The 17,428-nt window shown below is 42.1% G+C and overlaps 1 protein-coding gene across 8 annotated transcripts in view; it reads left to right on the forward strand.

Moving 5' to 3' along the window:
* Window positions 1-17,428, forward strand: part of USP6NL (USP6 N-terminal like) — a 132,196-nt gene that overhangs the window by 49,208 nt on the left and 65,560 nt on the right. The window contains exon 1 of one of the 8 annotated variants that reach the window (XM_053404564.1): window positions 6,028-6,352. The exons of the other annotated variants lie outside the window; for them this stretch is intronic. Within the exon in view, the coding sequence (XP_053260539.1) occupies window positions 6,292-6,352 (61 nt within the window). The 5' untranslated portion in view covers window positions 6,028-6,291. Of the gene's footprint in view, window positions 1-6,027; window positions 6,353-17,428 lie in introns of those variants that run through there. 8 annotated transcript variants of the gene reach the window in all.

Here is a 17,428-nt window from a genome sequence, read left to right on the forward strand (position 1 = left end):
AGCAACTTGCAGGTGACAGCTCCTGGAATAGACATAAAATTGAATAGGTTGAATTTCCCCCGTTTGTTTGTAATGGAATATTATTGTTGCATGTAAGTATAGCAACCTTGGCACCAAATTCAGCAGGCATTGTGTGCTAAATGGGTGGCACTCTGAAAATGCAATGTGTACTATTAATGTATCTCTGAGTAGTTCAGTTTGCTATAGCTGGGTCAACAACAAACATCAAGGAGACAAGGACTTGGAGGCTTCCTCTTAACTCCTGCTTTCCTATTCCTTAGCTCCTACCCTTAGTTGGTCATCCAAAGTGATAACATTGAACAAGTCTTCTAATTGTTCAGGCTAGTGAGCAGCTTGAACCCTGGAAAGCTCTGTAATGCAACAGCACCTGGAGGGCCACTGGTTAGCCATCTTTGCTTTATGAGGACACTGGTATATTGCCTGACTCCCTTTAGTCTATTGATACATGGAAACTTTCTTGGCTGTATGTTTTGCAGTTCCTTCTCAATCCTTACCTAAAGTTGTGCTGTGCAGGCTGAAGTCTTGCTAGCTACCCCTTGTGCATCCTGTTTGTGACCCAACTGTCTTGAGCTGATGTGGCTTTGTCCTTGCCATTTACAGGTGAATCTCATATCCTCTTCTCCGTTTGAAAATTTGTCTTGCTGGAAGTGTCCACAATTCTCAGATAAAAAATGATCCCACCTTTATCCAAATTAGAGCCAAGTTAACTAGCACCATCTGAATAAAAACAAGCCATCTAAATGTTTTTCAAAACCCATAATGAGCCGTAAAATTCAGAACTCAAAATGGTGCCAATTGGTTGACTCCAAAGAGCCTCTAGCGTGAATAGAAGATACTGTACAAAGGGAAGTTCTGCCTTGGTTTCCAATAGGAACCCCTAACACTAAAAACTTGCTTCTTGATTGGCTGCAGCATGATGTGCGGGGAGCATAGGATTTCAAAGCCCCATTCTAGCAGATTTCCACTCATGATTATGAGAAGTGAAAACCCTTGGAAGACAGATCTTTCCTTCTAAACTTAATATAATGTAAATAGTGTCCTCTGAAGAAAGGGTTCCATGATATTGCAGAGCTTGTGAGTCTCTCATGCAGAGAGAGAAACAATCACTAAGACTTAAATACCTGTACAAAAATAAAAGCACAAGGCAGGCCTTGCCCCACAAATTGTGTGTGTTTTGGGGAGAGCAGTTTGGCTGGAATTTTATAGCAATTGATTGGAGCTTGTTTCCCAATGTGTAAAGCAAAATGAGGAAACGATACTCGGTTACTTCATAAAGAGCCATTCATTTATTTGTACGCTTGGCAGAAAAGAATGAACTTGTAATGTGGGTGAATTCAGACTACGCCCATTTGGGAGGAGAGGTGGGAGTGAAACACAGTGAAGGATGACATAATCTCCATTGTGGGATAAGCTGGTTAAGGGGTTGTCACACAAGCTGAACTGGTCCAGAGGCAGTGACGAATTTAGTATCACACCTAGGCCAAGTTTTTGTTTTTGCCCTTGTTGCTGGAGTGTGCTCCAAGGGCTGTATCTCAATTTCTTTTTCCCTTTCTGCATTTTTATATACATATAGGACTGCTTTTGGCACATCAGACTCATCTGCCCTCTGTTACAGCAACGTCTTATAGAATTGTGGCACCTAGGTGATTTTGCTTTAGACTTTCCATTCTGTCTCTGTGGTCCTTCACTTTTATCAATACACTCCTCATTTCGTAGACTAACATGGATACAAGCCAGGAGCTGCAAGGCTGTACATGTTTCTGTCTGGAAGCCTTTCTAGGGTCTGGGATGCTTTGTTGGAAGTATGAGAAAGGGTTTGGGTTCTGGTCTGCTCTGCTCTGCAATGAATCTCAGAGACCCTTTCCTTGCTAGGTATTATGCAGGTGTTGAAGGCTCATCACAGCCAGCACCTACCCTATTTCAGAATGCAGGAGGAGGTTCTGTTGTGCAGTCACCCCCATAGAAAAGACCCTCTCTCAGGATTGCTGCATACTGTGCTTAGATAACAGTGGCACCACCCAAAGAGTCTCCTTGGATGATCTTGGTAAATAAGCTGGTCAGTATTGGAGCAGGCATTCACTCTGAGCTTTATTTGTCAGCACAAACAACTTAAATTTGGATGAGCAGCAAATTGGCAGCCGTCTGGTTCCTGCAGAAGTAGTAAAATATGATTGCAGTAGGCAATCTAGAAGCTGCATTCTGCACTAGCTGCAGCTTCTAAACCAGCTTTGATAAGGGCAGACCCACATGGAGCACATTACAGTAACGTAGCCCCGAGGTTACCAACACAGGGGGCCACTCACTGTCCTGGAATGACTGTAGCTGTTATAGAATTGCAGCATCCAAAGAGGGTTGCACATGAAGTACCACACCTTGATTCTGTTCCTTTCTGCTCATATGTCATGATAGTGTGATGCCACTTGAACATGAAAGAACCATAAAGTTTGCATCTGTTTTCCTCTCCCACCTCACCGCCATGTATGCTAGGAGGCCATCTATTTATTTATTTATTTTCATAAAATTTATACACTGCTTGATTGTAAAAACCCTCAAAATGGTTTACAAAAAGATAACACCCCAAGTTTAGGGGGGAAATATGCAAAGCATTAAAGCACGCAAGAAGCTAAATTTTAAAATGGATTTAAATTCACATCAGCTTTTCAAAGCATCTAAAGTTACAAAAACGTTTTTCAGCAGTGACAACATTGTCAGTGACAATATGCACCGACTGCTTTGGTGACATTTTGCTATAACAGCATTATTAAATTGTCCTGCAGACACTGTGTATCTCTCTCGCACCAATCCAATATGCAGAATCTCCCAGGAAATCTTAGAGCTGTCAACTTGCTGCTTTGGTGAAATTTGATTCTGCATGGAAGTGAGTTTCTTCCCTGCAGGCAGATCTAAATCTCTCGCCTTTCCTTGTTTATATACACAGCTTCACCTTCCCTTCACCTACCCCACCCTGCCTGATTATCTTTGACATTCCTACAGTATCTTCACACACTTTTATATTTAGCATTGTTTTCAGTTGGGTTAAGTTGTGGACCCAGCATGTGACTCATAATAATAAGTCATTGATGAAACAGCTTTACAAATAATAATAAAATGTATTGTCCTTCCCACTGCCTTCTCCATGCTAGGTCTAGCACTGTTTGGTATTGTTTTATATTCTGCTGGAAGCTGCCCAAAGTGGCTGGGGAAACACAGCTAGATGGGAGGGGTATAAATAATGAAATTGTTGTTGTTGTTGTTGTTACAAGTCTATATGACAGCTCTTGAAGCAGAGACTGGTCAGGGAGTAATACAACCTGGGTATCAATAGCCAGTTCTGGCTGAAGGTTGGAACTGCAGGAAGACTAGCCAGGAAGGAAACCTCTGACTGACAACAGGTCAGTGTGGATCATATGATACTACAGGATCCCTATAAAAGCTTTCCATAATAATATAATAAGAGCTCTGCTGGATGACATCAAAGGTTCATCTAGTCCAGCATCCTAATCCCACAGTGGCCAAACAGTTGCTTATGGGGAGCCCAGTAGCAGAAGCTGAGCCCAGCAGAACTTGTCCTTCCTAGCAAATGGTATTCAGAGGCACACTTTATTCAATACTGCTGGTAGCGCACAGCCACCAGGGCTATTGATAATCTTACTTTCCATGAATTTGTGTAAACTCTGTTTAAGGACACCCAAGTTAGTGGCCGTCACTGCCTCTTGTGGGAGCGAACTCCATAGTTTAACTGTGTACTCTGTGTGGGAATACTTTCTTTTGTCTGTCCTGAAATCTTCCAACATCCATCTTCGTTGAATGACCCTGATTTCTAGCACTGTGAGTGGTGGAGAAAAACTTCCAGCTTAGGTTTGCTCTCTCATCTGGCAAGGGCCTTTGAATATGTTCTTTCTGATGACTACCTGTGATCTCTTCCCCCTTCAACATAAAAGAAGCCAGGAATAGCTGATGGGTTAAGGAAGTAAGCAAAGTGATACTCTCTATTCAGAACCCCTAAAATGAGGCCTTCAGTTGTGTTGCTGGGGAAGCGAGGAAAAGGGTCAGCCGGGGCTGTCTGGGGTGATGAAGAAGCAGCAACTGTGTTGGAGGAGGAGTACATGATCTTTGTGTGGAAAGTAGTGATCTTATTCAGATCTAATTTCTTCCTCAAAGAAAATGTAGCACATTCTTTTGGGCAAGAAACTACCATGCATATTCCAACAATTTTATTTCTTTCCTTGTAAAATTAAACAGTAATTTTAATTTAAATTAATGAGTATTGAGTGTGTAGTATAAAGAGCAATCACATCATTATTATGATTATGTCACTGGTATGATCTTTGGTGTGTCCTTAAAAGCCATGGAAAATAGCTAAAGAGGAACATAGGTGGGTTAACAAACTTCCTAGCTTGTTTATTATATAAATGTAGAGGGGGGAAGATGGAGAGAGGTGATCTCATAGATGTTTAAATGCGAACTTGGAAACAGGAAATAAGGAGACAAATGTGCACTGGAGCCAAGTGAGTTCTTGTTTGATTTAAAGTTAACCCATTTGTATGCTGGCAGGAATGTGGGCTGGTCTGTGCTATCAGTTATAATAGCATAGGGAACTAAATTTTATATTCTGATATTGTTTTTGTATTCAAGTGGGCATTCAGTGATGGAAATAAATTGCCAGGAGTTGGCATCTCCCTCTCAAGATCAGGCTTTTCCTAAGCCACTTGTTCATTCTAGTTTGAATTATCAGATGAACAATGGTGGAGTTATCTAGCCTGCAAATGTCCCAGGATAGTCAGCAAGGGGTTACAGTTGAAACATCTCAGGTGTTGTTGTTTTTTAAGCCAGTTTATTTTAGGTTAGGACTTGGGGAGTCTGTTGTCTGTGGTGTGGGACAATCCTGACCGCTTTTAAAAAAAAACACACACACACACACACACACACCTGTCAGTCAGGTGCTGGTACTCTGATGGGAGTGATCTTGGCAGATGGATGGGTGGTAGTGTGGGGTTTGATTCTGTGTTGGCTGCTCATTCCAGTTCTCCTGCTGGGAACTGGTGTGGGCAACCAAAGCAGCTGGATTTAAACCATGCTCACCAGTTGATATTGTAATGAATAGAATAACCACCCTGATATAGTAATCTTTTTCTTGGTTATCATTGACATGTGACTTTTTTAAACTCAGTATATATGTGATAAACAGCAGACTTGCCATTGTTGTTCTTGACTGGTTTAGCGAGCTGTCCTTAATTGCTACCTTACTATAACTGACATTATACTTCAAAAATGGTCACTTGGTTGACCACCAGAGTTTGAATCCAGACACCCAGCCTATGTTTTATGGACCACTTACATAACCACCAAGGACAATGCTACTCTGTTTGGGAAGGCAAGCGAATTGTAGCTCCTACCACTGCTGCTGCGTTATGTCAGCGCCTCCTGCTTTTGTTCGTTGCTGAATGTCTGGACCATTTTTATTGTCTGCTCCTGTGCATGTGGTTTTATATGTCTATAAAAACACAGTGGTTCTTTGCTTCATTTCTCAGTATTGGCCCTGTGGTACTATAAGGAAGCCTCTTGGTGCATTGACATGTAATTTAGGTTAACACCTAAGGAGGCTAGTGTTTTGCATGTTTCAAGAGAGACAAATGATTGCAATCCATAGAAATGAAAACCAGGAGGGTATCGCTGTAGAGCAGTGCTCAGTATGGAATGTCTGGAGGCTTCCAGCTAAAACACAGCTAGAAAGCAGGGTTGTAATTTCATAGGTTCCTCTTTGCTAAGTTTGTTTCAAACAAACATCACTCTTTGAACAGGAACATTCTGATCTGTGTTGATGTTTAACAATTTCAACTAAAATACTCTGTAGCCAAGGAAAATGCCAGTTGGTATTCTCTGCTGCAAACACTGCTGTCCTTGATATGCTTCATCTGTCTTTGTGTGAAACAGTTTATTGACATCTTCTTATTTCTTCTGGAGTGGAATGCTGGGAGTGTAGGCTGGAGTGGAGAATACTTGCATGTCTCCTGAAAGACACTTTGCTTTCAACAAACAGTACCATTGTTTTGAAAATCTGTAGCCTGTAAAGTTGACTGCATTGGGCTTGGTGTTCAAATGTGAAAAGATGAGAATTCAAACTGGCTGGCTTATCTGAAACCATCATTTGCAGCAAAGCAAAGGAATGTATTCTTCATCCTTCTTGCTTCGGATTTTCAAGTTGCATGAACGGAACTGGCCTTGCATTGTTACACTATGTGGTGATCTGAAAACAAAGGATCTTGCTCAATGAGGACCAAAGCTGTAAGCAACACTCGCAACGGGAGAAGAAAAGCAAACTTAAAAAAGGGTAAACTATCATATCAGAATGCAAGCTATGGTTTGTTGCTGTTTGTGTGGTGGAAGTTTGAGAAAATGGCACACTGCAATTCAGTCCTTAAAAGACATCTGTTTCCAGGTCACTTTCTTTAAAAATAAACAGGACTTCATTCAAGTAAAAGTTGTTAGGATAGATCATAACATAGGCTCTGTTTCCCACTTTTAAGTGAGCATTCTGATATTTTTTAAAAATTGTGTTCTTGCACTAGAAATTTAGAAAATGTAACTTTATTTAATTACCATTGACTTACAAAGATAAAACATGATTTTAAGTGCAATAGCCATTTTAATAATTTCTGGGGGTTTTAAGCATGTTGCTTGGTGATATCATTAACATGCAGCTGTAATAATATATAAACTCATACATCTTTAAAACACTTTAAAATATTTTTATCTGGATGAGATGTCTTCTGTGGCTGGGTTTAAGCTGGCAATGGGTCGTTTTTGTTTTTTGCTGAGTAGACTTACTGAATTTTGATTTTAAGGTTGAAACTGAAATAATGTTCATGTACATTTGGTTGCTAACATGGATGGTTTTAGTGAGCAATAACACTGTAGAATAGTTAACTTTTGGTTGCACTGCAGGGCATGGACTTTTTGCTCATATTTCTTAGTGTTTCTGTATAAGTATTATTAAGCTATTGGTGGAGGAATGACAGAAGTAACTATAGAAGGAAAAGATCCTCTTCTATGAGTATATTTTATCTTACCTATATCCATTCTTTCCACCAGGTCAGGGCAGGCAGAAGGTAGAGCACATGTTGCTGTTGGATATCAAAACCATTTGCAGTAGATTGTAAAGGTGTCACTTTATTACTCAATAATACAAAGTAAAAAAATAAAAATAAATCAGTTTTGTTATGTTATTTCTCAACTTCTGTGTTCCTTACTTGTTATATAGGGTTAATAACAATAATAAAATTATTTATATTCCACCCTCCCCGGCCAAAGCCGGGCTCAGAGTGGCTAACAACAAGTAAAAATAGCACAGTGTACATAAAATCACACAGTCAATTAAAATACATTCTAAAATTACTGATTGCATTTGTCTAGGCCTTTGTGCAGCCCTTCTGGTCAGTTATGAATTCTTGTAGAATCACTGGTCTGTAGCAATTCAACTGCAGGTTTCTGCAGCTTATCCCAGTGTGTATCTCATGGGTTATAACAGGTAATTAGCCGAACCCCTTGCATCATTATTTTGCATCCTGCTGCAGAATCTAGCTTTTGCTTTTGCACTCTGTTCTTGTTGGTGGACCTTCAGTTCTAATAAAAAACAAAATCCCGCAAATCTGAAGGTGATTCATAGCTGCTCTAAGGAGCTGTCTCCCATTCAAACCCCAGCTTTAGCAAGGATTCTGCATTCTGTGCCTTTGGCAAATGTCCCGAGTTGTTATTTTAATCACTTGTAAGAACTTTTTCAAAGTGATGTTGCAGAAGACAAACATCTGTTTATAAGGGCCTGCAGTCTCAGTGGCTTAAGTGTATGAACTCTGCACAGTGGAATGTAGAAGCAAGAAGGAATTTGAATGATGTGATGGGAAATAAAAAATGATCTTCAATTTCCTGACTGCTAGGTAACCCCTGCAGTCCCAAATGAGTCACTGGAGGAAGATATCTAAACCCCATCCCAACTCTTCCTTTGGCCTGTGCACTAGAACAAGACACTGTTCACTACTAATTACTTCACTTCTCCCTCAGTATTTGGAAGTGTCGCAAAACGTTCATACCTAGGGAGATTTGACAATTGTACTTGAGACCAGAGTGTGCAAATCATCTGTTTCTCCTCTCTTAGCAAGCATTTTGTAATAGTTCAGCCGCTTAAATATCCTGTCCCACATCTTGGGTAATTAAGAACAATGTCCTTTTTACCCTTTTCTTGTATAAGTGTTGGTCAACAACTGGGTGCTTCTGGCTTCCTTGTTGCCTAGTACCTGAGCTCTGTGTCCCTGCTCCGGGGTCTTTGCAGAAGTAATTTTGCCCAGGCTATGGCAAGGCTTGACGTCTGCAGGCAGGGTTACCCAATTGCAGCCTTTTCTGTTCTATATTGGGGAGCTACTTTACATCATACAGCTCTGCTAGTGTCTGTGGTGGTTCCTAGTAAGAGTCTGGTGCAAGGGAAAGCAATGAGCAAAATTGGAGGGTACTGGAAGCCCTCTCCATATTGCACTGCTGTGCTTGTACCTAGAAGGAATAGCAAACAGCATCTTTCTAGTCCTTTTTTACCTTCTCTGTTAAGCAGCAGTGAATAATTACAGAATACTTCGCTGTTTAACAGTCATGTCTGCAGAATCAAAGTGAAAGGAATTGTGACGACTCTTGATCTTTGCCCTTTTAGTAAGATTTGAAAAACTAAAATCTCCATACTTTGATACCAAGAACTCATTTTATTACATTGCAGCAGTAAGTTTAAATGATGGAACAAAGGTTGTCAGAATAATAGTTGAGGCAGGGAAGATTTGGAATAATATGCCGTGTGTGCGTGTGCGCGTGTGTGCACATGCACCTGTGTCTGAGAGAGAGAGATTTATCATCTATCTATCATCTATCTATCTATCTATCTATCTATCTATCTATCATCTATCTCTGTGTGGTTTTATACAGGTTTTGGTGTCTCCTTTGTTTAGAAAATAGCCCCATCTTCTAGTTAATGCCCAGACTGCTGCTTTCGGTTCCTAAATAAGCAAGGAGGCTAAATTTAAGCTCTTTTTTATATATTAAAAAACCACAATGCCCAATTAAGTACTCACTATGTTTCTCATAACCAATTTAAAATAAACTGTGAGCTGCAAAGAGATCCTCTGGCTCGATTCATAACTCTGAGTCCAACCAAACTTGCCCGAGTTTATGTACAGTGGTACCTCGGGTTAAGTACTTAATTCGTTCTGGAGGTCCGTACTTAACCTGAAACTGTTCTTAATCTGAAGCACCACTTTAGCTAATGGGGCCTCCTGCTGCCGCCACGCCGCCAGAGCACGATTTCTGTTCTCATCCTGAAGCAAAGTTCTTAACTCGAGGTACTATTTCTGGGTTAGCAGAGTCTGTAACCTGAAGCGCATGTAACCTGAAGCGTATGTAACCCGAGGTACCACTGTATTGTTTTTAGGAAAAGCTTTGGAGCTTTTGCGATAGCTCTCCATCTCAGAGGGCATGGCTTGTGTGGGTGGCTGTGAGATCACTTGCACAGTAGTTACAGGCAGCTGCCAAACTGCAGACTGTGGATCTCTTGTATGCTGTTTTCAGGATTACAGCTGTGCTGATCTTGGTAGAGCGTTTTTGAATTGGTCCAGTATCTCTTATACATAGACAGAAATAACAAATAACAAGAGGAAAGAGGTTTTAAAAAAACATAATCCTCAACCTCTTTTCCACCTCCAAGACCTGTATTTTAACCTTGCATTCAGCATGGGAGCCACTTCTCTTTAGTACTTTCACTTTATATTGGCCATGTTTCTCCTGCTGCTTCTTGAGTGACTTGGATGCGAGGGAGGATATGGCTCTTGTGCCTTTTAATAGTTGCATCCAAGAGGGAATTTGGACTGGTGCAACTTGTCACGTAGGAGTAAGAGAAGCTGCATCTGCTCAAATCTCCACTTTGGTGCATCTACGAAAAGTAAATAAAATCTGTGCTTTTCTTGTCTCTCTTTTCTTAAGCAGGAGCTGCAAACGGAAAACTATGGTTCCATAATGCTATAACCACCCTGACTTGCCAGTCAGAAAACACTGCTTTTGTAGAAGCTTTTTATGCTTGACTTCAAGGTCTCGATCTGGCGCTTTGAAAACTGATTAATACCAAATTTGAAAACATGTAAATCATTTTCATATGTGAGAATGGAATTCTTCCCTCCTCCCAACTTCTCTTAATGCATACTTTAATTTCTGTCAATTTCTTGTTGCTTTTAATAAATCTCATGCGAGGCTGGATTAGCATAAAATTAAACTGTCAAAGTGGCTTGCAAGAAAGCTTATGCTGATGATTGCCAAAAGTAAGGAGGATTATTTCATGTCTCTGAGTATGTGATTTTTGTGTGTGATAAATGTAGCAAGTTATCAAACGCTATGGGGCATGTCAGATTTTATTACTGTTTCACATGCCGTAGGGAAAAGAAAGCAGAATCTTGTTACAAATCTTTCACTTAAAACAACAATACACTGTGTATTCTAAATATTTTTTACCCCAGATTTTTAAATTAGACTTGTAAAACATGAGTATTTTGGGTTTGCTTTGTTGTGATTCTGGTCAAGTCTTTTCCTAAGTGTATGCCTTAGGGTGGGCTGATTTTAAATCATCCAGAAAAGTTACTCATTTAAGTAGTCTCCCAATGTGCAATCTGTGTGTTCTGCAAACATGCATACGACTTAAGTTGTATCTCACCAAAGACTCCTGCGTAAGCTTAGCAGTCATGGAATAAGAGGAGATGCCCTCTTGTGGATCAATGATGGGTTAAATCAGTGGTTTTCAACCAGTGTGGTGGCATCCTGGGGTGCCTTGAAAGATGGTCAGGGGTGTTGCAGGCAACACTGGCCTCTGTCCTTCTCTCCCTCCTCGGATGCCCTCTTGTGCCTCTGCCCCCCAAAGGCTTGCACAGCTGTTTATTGCAGCAGCCCTTGCTATAAGCTCCTCAGGCGAATGGTGCCTCTGAGTGGCATATCTCTTTGGGGGTGCAGCTCAAAGACAAGGGGCCCAAGGAGAGGGGAGAGGGGGATGAGGGAACACTCTGCAAGGGGAAGGTGACATAACTGGGCTCCTGAGCCCCATAGGGGTGCCGGAGAAAGATTGTAGTTGCTTAAGGAAGCCATGAACTCAAAAAGGTTGAAAAACTCTGGGTTAAGTAACAGGAAAGTCAGGGTACAAATTAGTAGGGAGGGATGTCAGAGGTGAAGGGTCTCCCAAGTCTCAGTATTTTAACTTGTTCATAAATGATCTAGAGTTAGAGGCAAGCAGTGAAGTGGTCAAGTTTGCTGATGATACTAACTTGTTCAGGGTTGCTAAAACAAAAGAAGCTTGTGAAGCACATCTCCAGACTGCGTGAATGGGCAATAAAAAAGCAAATCAATTCAGTGCAAACAAGTGTAAAGTGATGCATGTTGGGGCAATTTCCCCCCCCTCATAACATTAGAATTCATCAACACCCATTGGAAGACTAAGGACAGACATTTTGTCTTCACACAGTAAACCACGGAATTCACTCCCACAAGAAGCAGTGATAACCATCAACTTGGCTGGTTACTGTCGGAGGCAGTATGCTTCTGAATACCAGTTGCTTGAAACCCAGGAGAGAAGAGTGCTGTTGCACTCAGATCCTGCTTGCAGGTTTTCCATAGGCATCTGGTTGGCCACTGAGAACAGGGTGCTGGACCAGCTGGGACACTGGCCTGATGCTTCTGGCTCTTACGTTCTCACGTTTGTTGGATTGTATTTAATGTAGTGTTAAGGAGAACGTTTGGTTAGTGTGTAGAGTCAGTGGTGAAGTTCTGATAAGTGCTGCTGCATGTACTGGAGTGCTACCATCTCATGCTTTGTAAGTGGAGCACATTTGCCCCAAAGGATGCCCACATCTGAAAGAGAGAGAGAGAGAAACTTCTCTTCTTAGCTGTAAATAAATGAACTACAGTGGAACCTCGGGTTATGGCAGGGATCCGTTCTGGAGGCCCCGCTGCAACCCAAAAATGATGCACATTGAAGCGCTGCACATGCGTGATGTGCGAACCCTGAAGTAACCCGTTCTGGTACTTCTAGGTTTGCCGCGGACATTCGCCAAAGCGGACACAAGCAGAGGCGGATGCAGAATGAGGTTTGACTGTAGTTTGAAAGTGGACCTTGGGGTACCTTCAGTCTGTTAAACAGAGTTAGCCAGTGGCCTCATACATACAATTTGCCTGTTCACAGGGTGGAGCACAACAGGGGAGAGCAGAACTTGGAAGGATTCAATGGATACAGATTTGTAACTCTGTTCATGTTCTGCTTCACTTACAAGTGGCAAATCTTTCTTAGCGTTACTGCGTGGGAGGATATGTAGCTACAAAAGGTAGCATGCCAAGCCTTAACCTCTGCATCTTTTTCTCCAGCAAAGAGCATTTATTATTTCTGTGACACCACCAGTTCTGAATATTTTTATGCACATGGAAAAAGAATTCCAGGCCCTGCAGAGTTTATAGTATGAAAATGAATGCAACAACAAATACTTGACTGGGATGGGGGGGGGAGATGGTGTGTCAACTCCAAGAGAGGAGCTAATTTGCTCCTCTGCAGTCCTTTTTACTGTTACACTGCACTGAGCTAAACCAAAGTGTGGCTTAGCATGCTGTCCAAGCCTGTGGTTAAGATATCTCATCACTAACCACAGTTGGAGTGCAAGTTAAGATGACACATTAAGCCAAACCTTGGATTAATTTATTGCGACACAGGAGTGAAAAAGAACGGGGAGAAGCAGAATGGCTGTGGGGTCTTCTCCAGACTCCCACACATTTGTGAAGTTTCCCTAACTCACAGTTGGGTTTACTGTGTTGTGCGAACCAGCTCATCTCTGATGTCTGCCTGGGTCTTGCATTACATGGGTGGCTGCTACTGAAAACAACCACCATCACATTTCTGCCTCTTTTCTCCCAGCAGTATTTTGACATACCAAAGAAAGGGACACAGTGTCTGCCCATCATTGTGGGAGTTTGCCGACTCCATGCTGCTGGCTGCTAAGGTTGCAGGAACAAGAACACTCTTGATAAGACTTCATGGTGTCTGTTAAATTGTTAGATGTTCCTGAGGTGAGAGGAGAAAGGGATCTGGGACTGCTGCTTTGAGCAATTGCTTTAACTTATTCACTATGATAAGTGAAATCTCTGATCCACATTCCTTATTAAAATCAGGTTAAATATCTTGAGACATCCAACAGGGCTTTGTATTAATGACACCGCTATCTGGACCGTCTTCCCAAATGCAGCTGGTGTCCATCTAACTTGTTTCACGATCAAATAAATACTTTTTTAATCAAGGAAGGCATTTCTGAGCCGTTGGATCTTATTACTTAATGCTGCTGCTTAATTTTTACTCTGAAAATTACTTTAAGATTTATGTCTTTGGCTATATCTTTTTTTATAGTACGATTGCTGGTTTGATTAATTGATTACTTTGATGGTGATTTATGTTGTACGTCTCTTCAAGTATCTTGAAACCAGAGAATGAGACAAATAGATTTTACAAATAAGCAATATTTTTGTGGAAACGTGTGTTGGGTGGAAGAATAGTCTTCAGTATTGTCCTATATATCTTAGAACACGGAGTGTTATCCAATCTTGGGTCCCCAGATGTTGCTGGATTGCAACCTCCTCCTCCAAAGCCAGCTTGACCAATGGCCACCAGGGATGGAGGGAGTTGTTGTCCAACAATATCTGGGGACTAAAAAGTGGGGGAAACCACTTAAGCATCTATTGATTCAGTAGGTCTTGTTGGGAATGCACATCTATTAAATCAGGATTGGGTATTCACAGACCTGGAAGCCAAATGTTGATCTCCAGGACTCTCTTAGGTCACATCTTCTCACAATACTCACTCTGCACCCCACTTTGAGTGCCTGAAATGTGTTCTTGAAATGTTGTGCCGCCGTTTCCTTTCTTGCATGGATAATGTGTGTGTGTGTGTGTGTGTGTGTGTGTGAGAGAGAGAGAGAGAGAGAGAGAGAGAGAGAGAGACTTTCATGTGGTTGGAATGCGCATTACTGTGCACAGAGGTGAGTGTTGCATCTGTTGCTCAACCTGCTTTTGCTTCTGGCTCCACACACCACTGGCATGTGCCCCACCCTCTCTCGAAGGTTGCCCACAATGGAATGCCACCTTTGGACTGAAAAGGTATCCCTACTCTGAATTTAAGCCCTACTTGGGAAACAGCCCTATTTATTTTTGTTGAGCTGTCGTCGTACTCATTTCATGCAACGTGTGCAGTTTTTCTCTGAACTTTACAATTAGGACTCTTGTTAAGTTAAAGGTCATGTCTACACCATACTTAAGGGACGCGGGTAGCGCTGTGGGTTAAACCACAGAGCCTAGGACTTGCTGATCAGAAGGTCGGCGGTTCAAATTCCTGCGACGGGGTGAGCTCCCGTTGCTGGGTCCCAGCTCCTGCCAACCTAGCAGTTCGAAAGCACGTCAAAGTGCAAGTAGATAAATAGGTACCGCTCCGGTGGGAAGGTAAACGGCATTTCCGTGCACTGCTCTGCTTCGCCAGAAGCGGCTTAGTCATGCTGGCCACTAAAACGAGATGAGTACTGCAACCCCAGAGTCGGCCACGACTGGACCTAATGGTCAGGGGTCCCTTTAGCTTTACCTTTACACCATACTTAGAATTGATGGAGTCGCAGAATTGTAGAGTTGGAGGGACCCCATGGGTCATCTTGTTCAACCCCCCTGCGGTGCAGGAATCTTTAGGAGACCGCTCACAAAGCTACAATTCTCAGCACCCACAGCAAATTACAGTTTCCAGGATTCTTTGAGAGAAGTCATGACTGTCCAAGTGGCATAGGAGTACTTTAAATATATGGAGTGGATGTGAGCATAGAAGAAGTTGCTTCATTTAAAAGGTGCAGGAGCAGAGCTTAAGTTGATGACCTCCCTCTTGCCCCCGCCAAGTATGTAACAGTCAAGAGAGAAAGGGGGAGTCCCATCAGTGTGGGAAAAAGAAGCAAGTCTCACTGTGCAGAAGCATGTGTGCAGGCTTCTGCTAAACTTGTTGAACTACAGGTAGGATTTCCTACCTGATGACCTATATAGGGTGTTGGCAGCATTCAGAATTAGCCAGGTGCCGGGCACATTTTGCACCTGGCTATTGGCCACTTACGACCAATTGAAGATGCCTGGGTGCCAGGATGGTGATGTCTCCACCATCTGGCTGGTGTCTAGCAGCAGGGATTGTGTTGTTATTCTATGGCACGAGTCAGATTTTAGCTGGAGCTGTCAATATACACAATTCATTTTCAGCTTTGTAATGTTGTAAAAGAAGCAGTGGGAGGCACCTAAACATTTTGTTAGTGTGCCTGTAACCTAGCTTTAAGGGGCCGTATGGTGAATAGTTTTTAAATTTCAGTTTCTAACACTGAGTGTTGGATACGGGAGAATTTCCATGGCTGCAACCTCTTGCGTTTGTCATCTTTGAGGTCTACACATGAGCTTATTTTTCACAGTTCCCCCCTCTCAACCTGGGCTGATGTGTACAAGATGGAAAGAGAAACAGAGATGCGAATATTCCAGAAAAATAGATGCCGGAAAATTTCTCACTGATTCCAATATCCTGGAAAATATATGATCAGACTAATTCTGCCAGGAATATAGTAAGCCTGAGCCCTCAGTTCCAGGGAGCCCACTAAGCTAAATCCCACCCTGAGACTAGGAGGTTTCTGGTTCAAGCTCCCGAGTCCCTGACACCCAGGGTATCCCTGATCCTTCTTTGCATTACTTGCATTCAGGTCTTCTCTCTCTCTCTCTCTCTCTCTCTCTCTCTCTCTCCCTCCCTTTCCTTTCCTTTCCTTTCCTTTCCTTTCCTTCATTTTGAACATAAATGGAAATATTCCACGAAATGAAGCTGACCCCAGAAAAAGTGACGCGAGCTTTCCACTTCCTGAAGAACAGGGAGTGAAACTGCTGACTGGCCCTAGGCATGTTTTGTTTCCGCCTCTTTCCCTCACCCCATCATTTTCTAATGCAATTTTCAGCAGGAGTTTCCTCCAGCTGCCTCCAGCTGCATCAATCAACTTGTTTGGCTGTAATCAGTCCAGTTAGCCTTGTGACGCGTTAAGTAAATAGAGTTTTAGGTGACAAGATGAATAGTTATTACTCTGGAATCAACACTTTGGGCAGCAGCATAACAACAAGTAAGATGCAAGTGAGAACAAGGCAGGTTGCTATCACCTTTGTTCTCTGAACACAGTCTGCTTTAGCAAAGCATAGTAATGATTTCTTTCTGCATGCTAGAAGGTTATGAAATGAATGGAGAGCTTTTCACCTTGAAAAGAATAGAACCTTTGATAAATTTAATGCTTGCCTATTTGATAGCACGTCCGATTGTCAACTTTTTAATCTTAACCATGCACAGGTTAGCTTTAGCAGTTAATGTAGGATGAATAGTAGATAATTGCCTGATTTTGTTGCTTATTATGTGGTGTGTTCCTTTAACTTTTGGCACATTCTGGAATGTACCAAGTAATTGTGGTGTAGCTGCTGATGTATTACGTTTGGCACTGGGAGAGTTCTTGGTCCAAGTCTCCTTTCCAAAGAAGCTCATTGTTTGGGCTTTGACAAGTCACTAATGTTCAGTTTAATCTCCTTTGCAAGGCTATTTTGAGGATAAAATGGGACAACTTGCATATGGTACTCTGAGGTTCCTGCAGGAAAGAGTAGGATATATATATGGTAATCAGCTCGTTTGTTTAACAGATAGAAGGCTCCTTCACAGCTACACACAACCGGCCCCTAGAACCACAGTGGCCTGCTGCCAAATCCCATTGCCACAGGGACCATGCTTTTTTGCTTCTAGGGAAATGAGAGCCAAGTGATACTCTTCAGAGAGCCAGGCTTGGCCCAATGGCCTCTAGTTGCTGTCCGCTGGTGTATAGTTTTCACCTGGGGGGGAATGGTGTTGGTCAAATCTGATTTCTCTTTTCCTTCACTCTCTTATTAGGATTCGTACTGTGCCTGATGCTTCGTAATCCCTCTTGACCTCAGGTCACCTTACCTGACATTTCAACTTCCCTGTTGAGTCAAGCCATTATTTCTGTTGCTTGCTCTTACTCACCCCTGCTACTTTTTCTTGACATGACCAGTGTTTTCTCCAGCAGCATGCATGTTCCGTGTTCATTGAGTAATCCTGAGGGGGAAAGCAAAGCATAGTAATATCTTTTAGCTGTTCAAATACTTTCCAATCGTCACACTTTCTGAACTGGTTTGTGTTGCAATTCTCAGGAGCAGTAATGTCTCAACATAGGTAGTAGTTAAGCTGCTATCACAGTAAGCTCACCCTACCAATAACCAGGAGAAAATAAAAGTTAATAAAAGTTAAAACACATTC

This window comes from Podarcis raffonei, chromosome 10 (assembly GCF_027172205.1).
Source record: "Podarcis raffonei isolate rPodRaf1 chromosome 10, rPodRaf1.pri, whole genome shotgun sequence".
In the NCBI taxonomy this organism is placed as follows: domain Eukaryota; kingdom Metazoa; phylum Chordata; class Lepidosauria; order Squamata; family Lacertidae; genus Podarcis; species Podarcis raffonei.